General features: G+C 34.8%; 3 protein-coding genes across 3 annotated transcripts; 2 read left to right on the top strand and 1 right to left on the bottom strand.

Moving 5' to 3' along the window:
* Positions 1 to 269: 269 nt before the first annotated feature.
* On the bottom strand, positions 270 to 1,978 carry LOC107773587 (putative WRKY transcription factor 70). Its single transcript, XM_016592986.2, has 3 exons — positions 1,590 to 1,978; positions 1,380 to 1,484; positions 270 to 824 (listed from the first exon to the last, which is right to left on the bottom strand). Exons 1-3 carry the CDS (start codon positions 1,928 to 1,930, stop codon positions 287 to 289), a joined length of 984 nt encoding a protein of 327 aa, XP_016448472.1. The 5' UTR covers positions 1,931 to 1,978; the 3' UTR covers positions 270 to 286.
* A 3,546-nt stretch (positions 1,979 to 5,524) lies between these two features.
* LOC142161749 (uncharacterized) lies at positions 5,525 to 6,100 on the top strand. Its single transcript, XM_075247571.1, has one exon. The coding sequence runs from the start codon at positions 5,525 to 5,527 to the stop codon at positions 6,098 to 6,100; it is 576 nt and encodes a 191-aa protein (XP_075103672.1).
* Positions 6,101 to 7,132: 1,032 nt separating this feature from the next.
* On the top strand, positions 7,133 to 7,708 carry LOC142178244 (uncharacterized). Its single transcript, XM_075247570.1, has one exon. The coding sequence runs from the start codon at positions 7,133 to 7,135 to the stop codon at positions 7,706 to 7,708; it is 576 nt and encodes a 191-aa protein (XP_075103671.1).
* The last annotated feature ends 2,905 nt before the right edge of the window (positions 7,709 to 10,613 follow it).

Genomic DNA, 10,613 nt, shown 5'->3' with positions numbered 1-10,613 from the left:
ATATATATATATATATATATATATATATATATATATTATGTCAACGTAACGAATTAAAAGTATATTACATCACTTATACAAGAAAATTTATGAGAAAAATGTATAGTTCATTAGTGATCAAACAATCGTCCGCGCGCAGCTGAAGCATCAACCTTACAAAATGAGTTCAATTTTATTATTATATGTATCCACTTTAAATTATTTTAACTTATGTATACATAATTAGAACCGAAAGTAATTGACTTAGTTGAATTCACAAGAACTCATCCTGAATCTACCTCTATCCTTAAAATTCAAAAGGCAAATCGTCAAAATCAATTGAACCCAACATCATATCCATCTCCAAACTATGAGTGCTAGTACAACAAGAAGAGTAAACTGATCCAGATGAGATATAATCCACATTATCAGATCCCGACGATGACGCCACCGCCATAACATCGCCGGAGGTTTCAGCTACCGGGGTCCAAGAATCATTGGCCGGAAGAAAGTAGTCGGAGGTTGATGATTGGTTTTGGTTGTTATTAGGGTAGAAGCAACTTAGAGAGTCTTCCTCTTTGGTTTCTTTTTTTGTTGAAAATAATGTGGGAAAATTATAAGGATGGTAATAATGATTATCCTTGGAATTAAAACTGAGTAGGATTGAAGTATCCTCATAATCTATTGAAGAATCTAAGAGCATTCGAGAAACTGTGGGGTGAGTTTTACATGTGTGATGACCTTGGTATATTGTCCGAAACTGTGGTGGATTGGCTTGAATTCTTTGCACTTGTTTAATTGCTTCACATCCTTGATCAAATTTATTGGTACATCTATAATAATGCCTGCATATTAATGCACATACCAATAAATCAGTCAATATTAATCAACTAATTAAATGAAGGGAACATTGGAACAACGATAAAGTTATCTCCGTGTGATCTATAAGTCACATGTTTGAGCCGTAGAAAAGCCACTAAGAGGGTGTTTGGATTGTCTTTTAAGCTGGTCAAATTAACTTTTAAGCTATTTTAAACTTTTTCACTATTTGGCAAAGTTAAAAAGTACTTAAATAAGTTAAAAACTGCTTCAAAAAAGCCAAAAGCAATAAGTTGGGCAACCCCAACTTATTGCTCTTTGGCTTAAAAGTTATTTCTGCATAAAAGCCACTTTTTAAATCCAATCCAAACGGGTGCTTGCATTAAGGTAGACTGTCTACATCACACCCTTAGAGATGCAGCCTTTCCACGAACCTTACGTGAATGCAGGATACTTTGTGCACCAGACTGCATTTTTTATTAATCAATTGAATCTCAATCTCAATATATAATGATCATTAACCAAAATAATGTAATTAAATAATTTTCTTAATGGAAAGAGGCTTAGTGTTAAGACATAACCTTGGATAAGGGGAATCAAGAATTTGTTTTTGGCCATATTTTCTCCAAACATGTCCATCATCCACCAAAGTTGAGGTTTCTTTTATGCTTTTCGCTGAAATTTTCCTGTTGAAATATTTGCCAATCATTTGTTAGTGACTCACTCAACAATATACTCGGTGTTATTCCACAAGTGGAATCAGAGAAAAGTGAAGTGTACGTGAACCTTACCTTTTCTTGTTGCATCCTCTTCGATCTTTTGATGATGATTTCTTGCAACTGCCCGTTGAGTCTTCCGGCGACATCCGGCCGTCTTTCCGACAAGGAAAAACGGCTACCACCGGAATCGGAGAATTTTCATTGGAGTTGCTAGAGTTTAGTATTGACAAAGTCTTGCAAAATGAACTCATGATTTTCCCTACCAAATTCTCAGCGAAAATATTCGTGTATCCATTTCCTAGAGGTTTTTTTATCACCTCTCTTAGCTTGTGTGTGAATTCTTGGCCGCAATTCAACTCTTTGATTAACATTTTCAGATCAGCCAATGAGTTTTCTGGCCATTGGGAGTCCATTTATATGATGTGTGATATTAATTCTATCAACTATCTACAAGAAGTCAAGGACTAAAATGAGGGCCTATTTATTGTGGGAAAGAAGATGGTAAGAGGTTAATTTAAGAATCTTAATTTTAAGGATAAATTTGTCCTTAGATCCAAGAAATTTCAAACTCCACGTGCATAAAAAACTTTTCAAATTAATACTTTTATTGATCAATAACCGGAGACAATAATGGGGCTATATTTTATGAATTCTCAGTTAGTATTTTACTAAACTTAATAAAGGTAAGACATGTTCGTATTTGAGCTTTTATCATTTAATTATGATTAAATAATTAGTATTATTGGTTAATTTTTTAATTAATTAGATTAAATTGCTTGGTTTGATTTAAAATGGCGAGATATTTTTAAATCAGGCCTTGCAAGGAACACTTAAAAAAATGTCACACTAAAAAATGATGTTTGTGATATGTTGTCACCCTAATATCGTCATCCATGTGATACCTGGCGAGAATTAAATTAAAATGTCAACTGCTGTTTAACAATAGTTAATTGGTAGTAGGAGTAGTTGTTTAGTCATAATTATTGCAAGTTGTGTAGTTGCATTTTCCTGATCCTACGGTTTTGGTGGTTACAAAAATTGTCAGGACTAAGGGTAAGGGTGTCAAATGGACGGGTTGGACTGATTTTGAACGGATTAAAATATGTTGAGTCAATAAATAGGTGGGTCAATGACTCGTCCAAGGGGGCAAATGCACAGATAGCCATTCGCATGGATATTATTTAAATATTAATCAGTACTTATTTTTGTCCTGAAATTTTAAGAAATTTTAACTTCATGATATTTTCGTCCTGCATTTTGAAATGAAAAACTAAAATTCAGGACGCGCTGATTAATTCCTAAATACAACACTTTAGAGTGGCTACCTGATAACATATCAAACAAAAAATAAATTATTTTAAAGATATTTTAGCAAAGTTATTATCAATTTTGGCTAAAAATTCGCTTAACCTTATATGAGTTGAGATGTGTGTGCTGGATCAAAGTAGGCTGAGTCAACGAGTCGTCCAACCCAACCCGCTAAACGAGATAAAGTGACGATGAGTGCATGTGTACAAATTAAGGTTAGGAACAAAAAGAATCTTGAAAAAGAACGTGTAAGCAGAGGATAGGCATATGCCAATCTGCTAAAGCAGAACCAATCATAAACAATTCAAAATCCTGCAAGGAAGAATAAACACAGACCAACTTGAATTCAATAAACAATATATACTTCTATATTTTTGAACCCATAATAAGAAATTAAACAATATAATATTTCAAACCGATAACGATATATACATATTAATAATAACAATTAAAATGCTATAGGGGGAATTAATTCATCAACTATGACGAACTTTAAGAAATTGAATGGGGATGCAAGAAGGGGTAGTTTAATTTGAACTGAGGGGCATGTTCACATGTACAGTTCAACGTTAGACTTTGAGTGATGTTTGCTCCTAATCTCTTCAAACTAGTCTTATTGCTATTGATTGATCCCCCATAGGGTCAGCGAGAATTCATTATTGAGGACAGACAACCACTAATAGAATTTTCAATCAATAAGGTACGTTTCCACCGATTATATTCTGAAACAACACTATCAAACCAATTATTCTTTAAGTATATTTGCCATTTACTAAGAGCTAATAATAATATATAATTGAACTAAATAGTGATGAGTAATTTAAGGACTCAATTAAAGATAATTTATTTTTAACATGAAATAGATTCTTGGACTTAGCAAAATAAAACTATCATCAAACTATAATGTAAAAAGCAAAGAACTTGATTACTATAATAGCAAAAAACTAGATTACCAACTAAGAGTGCAAACGGTTAAATATCTACCATAAAATTTTAAAAACTATATATATATATATATATATATATATATATATATATATATATATATATATATATATATATATATAAAGTTTTAGAAATTAATACTTTTATAGTCGGTTTGATTCGATTTTTTCGGTTATTTTTTGTTTAAAACTAAAACCAAACCAAATTTGATCAGTTTTTTAAAATTCAAAACCAAATCAAACCAAAATATTATCAATTTCTTGTGTCAAGTTGAGTAGTTTTTGGTTTGTTTCAGGTTTTCGATTTTTCATGAACACCCCTAATTATAGGTGTTAAAACATCTTTCCGTGTCAAATTAAGCTTGTAACATCTTACTACAAGTTCAATGTCAACTAACCGCTTGTTTGGATTGTTGTTATATGTCGTTTCATAAAGTAGCGTATTGTATAGTACTGCATTGTATTGTATTGTTTGATGAATATAACATTTAGACAAATTGTATCGTTTGTCGTCATTTCATGATGTCATGTACCAATAATATCAAGAATAAAATTGCAATATTACTAAGAAAAAATATGATACAAAGTAGAATTATTATATTAAAAAATCAGGTAAAGGATAAGATATAATTATTTAATAATAAGAAAGGGAAAAATGAGAGAAAAAAGTAAGGTAACGATGCCACACCAAACTTGTTGTTCTATAATGTGGCACTTTTCGTCGTTACGTAATGATGGATTTAAACATTTAACGATACGATACAATAAAATTTAAGTAACAATCAAAACAAATATTGTATTTAAAGTAACGATACGATATAATACAATAGGTAACAACCATCCAAACAAGCTGTAAATTAAAAAATATTACACCACTTACCCAAATCCTACAAACAAGAAAAATTTTGAGGAAACATCTATAGTTCAAAAGTCAAAAGAAAACGTCAAAATCAACAGTTAACATCAATTGAAGGGGAACATGAAATGGTAAAATTGTCTCTGTGTGACCTATAGGTCACGGTTCGATCCGTAGAAGTAACAATTAATACTTGTATTAGGGTAGGATGTCCTTGGAGCAACGATAAAGTTGTCTCTCTATGGACTATAAGTCACGGGTTTGAGCCGTGGAAGCAGCCACTAATGCTTGCATTGGGGTAGGTTATCTACATCACACCCCTTGGGTGCGGCCTTTTCCCGAAAACTTGTGTGAACACAGGATGCTTGATCACTGTGAAGGAGTTAGCTACTTGCCTTGATGTACCATAGTTAGTTGCTGAGTCAACTGAATAAGAAGTTAGTTAAAGTAGCTAATTATGTAGTTAGTGGAAGTTTTGAGTGTACAACTGGTTACCAGTTGTTAACAGCTGTCAGTCAGTTAGGGTAGTTATATACATGTATATATAGTGGCTAGCTTACTCATTTTGTATACAATACAATTCATTCTAAAGATCAGTTTTGAGCTCAGCATGTGCTCATAATTTTCGTCCTTTATTTTTTCTCTTCTTTTCTTTTCTAGAATTGATAATTCGATGTGTTTTGTCATGGTATCAGAGCCTCCCGCCGATAGGATCTAGGAATTGTTCTTCGCATATTGAAGACGATCGAGAGATTCATCGACATTTCTCGTGATAATTTTGAATCCTAATTCGTAGCTTAAACGAACCCTAGATTTGTTCGTTATTTTCACTTTTGTTCATAATTCTTTGATTTTTCGTCAGAATTACAGTTCTGTATTCTGTATAATTGAAAATTTTAATGGCGATTGATGAGATATCAGATTTGGGGATGTTTGTTCCAGCTCTAGTGGTCATTGACCATAATCATCCTCTGTATCTTCACTCTTTTGATGCTCCTGGTTCATTATCTGTTGGCATTCAGCTCGTAGGTATGGAGAATTACACTTTGTGGGACAGAGCGATGAGAGTTGCACTCCTAGGAAGGAATAAGCTGGATTTTATAGATGACACGATCACTAGGGACACATTTGGGCCAACCTTAGGGCATCAATGGGATAGGTGTAATGCAATAGTTGTTTCATGGCTTACTGGTAATGTGAGTAAAGAATTGTTGAGTGGAATTCTTTTTCGTTCGAATGCATATTTGGTCTGGAAGGAATTGCAAGAACGATTTAATAAGGTGAATGGATCACGTCTGTATTCTCTTCACAAAGAGATCTTCACTTTAACTCAGGGAACATCAGCAGTATCTGTGTATTATTCAAGGTTGAAAGATTTATGGGACGAGTATGATTCAATGATGCCATCTCCTTCATGTGATTGTGAAAAGTCAAAGGATTTTTCAGTGCATCTGCAATATCAATGTTTACTGTAATTTCTGATGGGATTAAATGAAGGATATAGCCAGGCAAAGAGCCAAATCCTCATGAAGTTGAAGGTGATCAATGTGAACCAAGCATATGCTCTAATTGTTCAGGATGAGAGTCATAAACTAGTGGCAGGAAGTAATCATGTATCTGCAGAAGCAATGGAGTCAGCGGCTATGTTCACAACTAGAAATAATATGCCAAGGCAGAAAAGAAACTGGAATGTTGAATGTGACTATTGTCATGGAAAAGGGCATACAAGGGATGGTTGTTTTAAACTGATGCATTGTGGTTATTGCAACAAGAAGGGACATCACAAGGAGAACTGCTACAAGTTAATTGGATACCCTCAAGGTTTCAAGCATAAGGCTAGAGCCAATGTTGTTGATGGCAGTCCCCTACAATCTGAAACAAATGCAAACAATCAAGCCAACAATACTGCTCCAATGATCACACACGAATAATACAAATGTTGCTTAACATACTCAATAAATCTTCCACATCTGAGACAAGTGCACTCATAGTTAGCTACTTGCCTTGATGTACCATAGTTAGTTGCTGAGTCAACTGAATAAGAAGTTAGTTAAAGTAGCTAATTATGTAGTTAGTGGAAGTTTTGAGTGTACAACTGGTTACCAGTTGTTAACAGCTGTCAGTCAGTTAGGGTAGTTATATACATGTATATATAGTGGCTAGCTTACTCATTTTGTATACAATACAATTCATTCTAAAGATCAGTTTTGAGCTCAGCATGTGCTCACAATTTTCGTCCTTTGTTTTTTCTCTTCTTTTCTTTTCTAGAATTGATAATTCGATGTGTTTTGTCATGGTATCAAAGCCTCCCGCCGATAGGATCTAGGAATTGTTCTTCGCATATTGAAGACGATCGAGAGATTCATCGACATTTCTCGTGATAATTTCGAATCCTAATTCGTAGCTTAAACGAACCCTAGATTTGTTCGTTATTTTCACTTTTGTTCATAATTCTTTGATTTTTCGTCAGAATTACAGTTCTGTATTCTGTATAATTGAAAATTTTAATGGCGATTGATGAGATATCAGATTTGGGGATGTTTGTTCCAGCTCTAGTGGTCATTGACCATAATCATCCTCTGTATCTTCACTCTTTTTATGCTCCTGGTTCATTATCTGTTGGCATTCAGCTCGTAGGTATGGAGAATTACACTTTGTGGGACAGAGCGATGAGAGTTGCACTCCTAGGAAGGAATAAGCTGGATTTTATAGATGACACGATCACTAGGGACACATTTGGGCCAACCTTAGGGCATCAATGGGATAGGTGTAATGCAATAGTTGTTTCATGGCTTACTGGTAATGTGAGTAAAGAATTGTTGAGTGGAATTCTTTTTCGTTCGAATGCATATTTGGTCTGGAAGGAATTGCAAGAACGATTTAATAAGGTGAATGGATCACGTCTGTATTCTCTTCACAAAGAGATCTTCACTTTAACTCAGGGAACATCAGCAGTATCTGTGTATTATTCAAGGTTGAAAGATTTATGGGACGAGTATGATTCAATGATGCCATCTCCTTCATGTGATTGTGAAAAGTCAAAGGATTTTTCAGTGCATCTGCAATATCAATGTTTACTGTAATTTCTGATGGGATTAAATGAAGGATATAGCCAGGCAAAGAGCCAAATCCTCATGAAGTTGAAGGTGATCAATGTGAACCAAGCATATGCTCTAATTGTTCAGGATGAGAGTCATAAACTAGTGGCAGGAAGTAATCATGTATCTGCAGAAGCAATGGAGTCAGCGGCTATGTTCACAACTAGAAATAATATGCCAAGGCAGAAAAGAAACTGGAATGTTGAATGTGACTATTGTCATGGAAAAGGGCATACAAGGGATGGTTGTTTTAAACTGATGCATTGTGGTTATTGCAACAAGAAGGGACATCACAAGGAGAACTGCTACAAGTTAATTGGATACCCTCAAGGTTTCAAGCATAAGGCTAGAGCCAATGTTGTTGATGGCAGTCCCCTAGAATCTGAAACAAATGCAAACAATCAAGCCAATAATATTGCTCCAATGATCACACACGAACAATACAAATGTTGCTTAACATACTCAATAAATCTTCCACATCTGAGACAAGTGCACTCATGGTAGGTAAGTGCTTCTTATTATTGAATGATGGTAAAGTAGGCGGTGCTGGGAATGTACAAATGCCCTCAGGAGACTCTGCTAAGGTCACAAAAGTAGGATACAGTCCTTTAACAGGAGGTGATGTCCTCAAGGATGTACTTTGTGTGCCAATCTTTAAGTTTAATCTCTTGCCAGTGTCCAAACTGACCAAGAAATTAAATTGTTATGCAATGTTCTTTCCTGAACATTTTTTGTTTCAGGACCTTTGCACTGGGAGAGTGAAGGCAACTGGTAGTGAAAAAGAGGGTCTGTATGTGTTGAGGACACATTGTAAAGAAGCTGGATTGAATGGAATAAAATCTATGGCAGTAGAACAAATGACGGAACCTGAAGTTTGGCATAGAAGATTAGGCCATGTGCCTATGGCAGTTATTAGAAGAATTTTTGCATTTAGGAATAAAGAAGCCTTTCATTTACATCATTGTGATATATGTCCTTTATCTAGATAAATAAGGTTGCCTTTTCTAGTTAGCACTAGTATAGCAGAAGCACCTTTTCATTTGATACACATGGATGTGTGGGGTCCTTATAAGGCCACAACTTACAATGGAATGAACTATTTTTTTACTCTAGTTGATGATCATACTAGATGGACATGGTTGTTTCTAATGAGGGTGAAGTCAGACGTTTCTGAAATTCTTAAAACCTTCATTGCAATGATATTTAATCAATTTGGAAAAACGATTAAAGTTTACAGATTAGATAATGGATCTAAGTTTTTTAACACGACTTGCAATGAGTTGTTCACACATCATGGGATCTTGCATCAAAGCTCCTGCCCATACACTCCTCAACAAAATAGAGTGGTTGAGAGGAAGCATAGACATGTTCTAGAAACAACAAAGGCAATCAGATTTTAAGCTAATTTGCCAATTCATTTTTGGGGATCATGTGTTGAAGTAGCAGCATACATAATAAACAGAATTCCATCTACTGTCCTTAAGGGAAAATCACCTTTTGAAATGCTATACAATAGACCACCATCTTTGTCTCATATGAGAGTTATAGGATGTCTTTGTTATGCAACTACACTGCCAAAGTAGATAAATTTGGTGCAAGAGTAATAAAATCAGTTTTGCTAGGATATGGTGTCTATAATAAAGGATATAAGCTTTATGATTTATCTATAAAAAAAATATGTTTTATCAGTAGAGATGTTGTGTTCCATGAAAGTATATTTCCTTTTCAGATTTGTCGAACAACTTGAAATGATCCAGTCACAAATATAACAAAATTGCAGAGATTTTATATGGTGGATGATCCAGATATTGCAGGTAGAAGCATTTTACCTGCTCAACACACTGAAGCCATCATGCCACCACATAATCAAATGCCACAGGAAGACCACAATACTTCAGCACAGCTTCATCAGGAGAATGTTGAGATTTCTGAGCCTCATAGAGATACAGCAGATAAGGTTGATCACATGGAAGAAGTTGAAGAATCACAGGTAACAGGTTTGACTGAAAGAAAGTCCTCCAGAACAACTAAGCCCTCAATATGGCTTAAGGATTATCTGAGGACAGAGAAGAAATCAGGAGCACATACATGCTTATATCCTATTTCAGATGTCATTAGCTATGACTGTTTATCCCCTAAGTATCAAAGTTTCATCACCAAATTTTTTGCAGCCAATGAGCCTAAGTCTTATGCAGAGGCATCTAAGGATCCCATATGGATAGAGGCAATGCAAACAGAGATCCAAGCATTGCAAGACAACAAGACATGGACTGTGGTTCCTTTACCAAAAGGTAAGAAAGTTATTGGTTGTCGATGGGTTTATAAGATAAAGTACAAATCTACAGGAGAAGTGGAGAGGTTTATGGCAAGATTAGTTGCAAAGGGCTATAATCAGAGAGAGGGACTACACTATCAATAAACATTTTTCCTAGTTGTTAAAATGGTGACAATAAGAACTGTGCTTTCCTTTGCAGCTATGCATAAATGGAACATTCACCAAATGGATGTTTATAACGTTTTTTTGCAGGGTGATTTAACTGAGGAAATGTATATGGAATTACCACAGGGCTTCTCTTATGCAGGAGATCAACAAGTTTGTCGACTACTTAAATCACTGTATGGGCTTAAACAAGCCTCTAGGCAATGGAACATCAAGCTCACATCTGCTTTAACAGCTTCTGGTTTTGTTCAAAGCCACTTGGATTACTCCCTATTCACCAGAAAAGTCAAGGAAAATAGTGGTAGTCTTGATTTTTGTCGATGACTTGCTCATCACAGGAGACGATGCTGATTTGATTCACCAGACTAAAGCATACTTACAACATATTTTCAAAATCAAGGACTTAGGTAAACTGAAATTTTTCTTAGGCATTGAATTTGCAAGGAGTAA

The sequence above is a fragment of the Nicotiana tabacum genome, chromosome 24 (genome assembly GCF_000715075.1).
Source record: "Nicotiana tabacum cultivar K326 chromosome 24, ASM71507v2, whole genome shotgun sequence".
In the NCBI taxonomy this organism is placed as follows: Eukaryota; Viridiplantae; Streptophyta; class Magnoliopsida; order Solanales; family Solanaceae; genus Nicotiana; species Nicotiana tabacum.
This window is presented reverse-complemented; position numbering and strand designations above follow the sequence as displayed.

Coding starts and splice junctions, on each gene's coding strand:
- LOC142178244 (XM_075247570.1), top strand. CDS start 7,133: ATGGCGATTGATGAGATATCAGATTTGGGGATGTTTGTTCCAGCTCTA.
- LOC107773587 (XM_016592986.2), bottom strand. CDS start 1,930: ATGGACTCCCAATGGCCAGAAAACTCATTGGCTGATCTGAAAATGTTA. Junction 1,485..1,589: donor AGAGGATGCAACAAGAAAAG/GTAAGGTTCACG, acceptor ATATTTCAACAG/GAAAATTTCAGCGAAAAGCA. Junction 825..1,379: donor CTTGATTCCCCTTATCCAAG/GTTATGTCTTAA, acceptor ATTAATATGCAG/GCATTATTATAGATGTACCA.
- LOC142161749 (XM_075247571.1), top strand. CDS start 5,525: ATGGCGATTGATGAGATATCAGATTTGGGGATGTTTGTTCCAGCTCTA.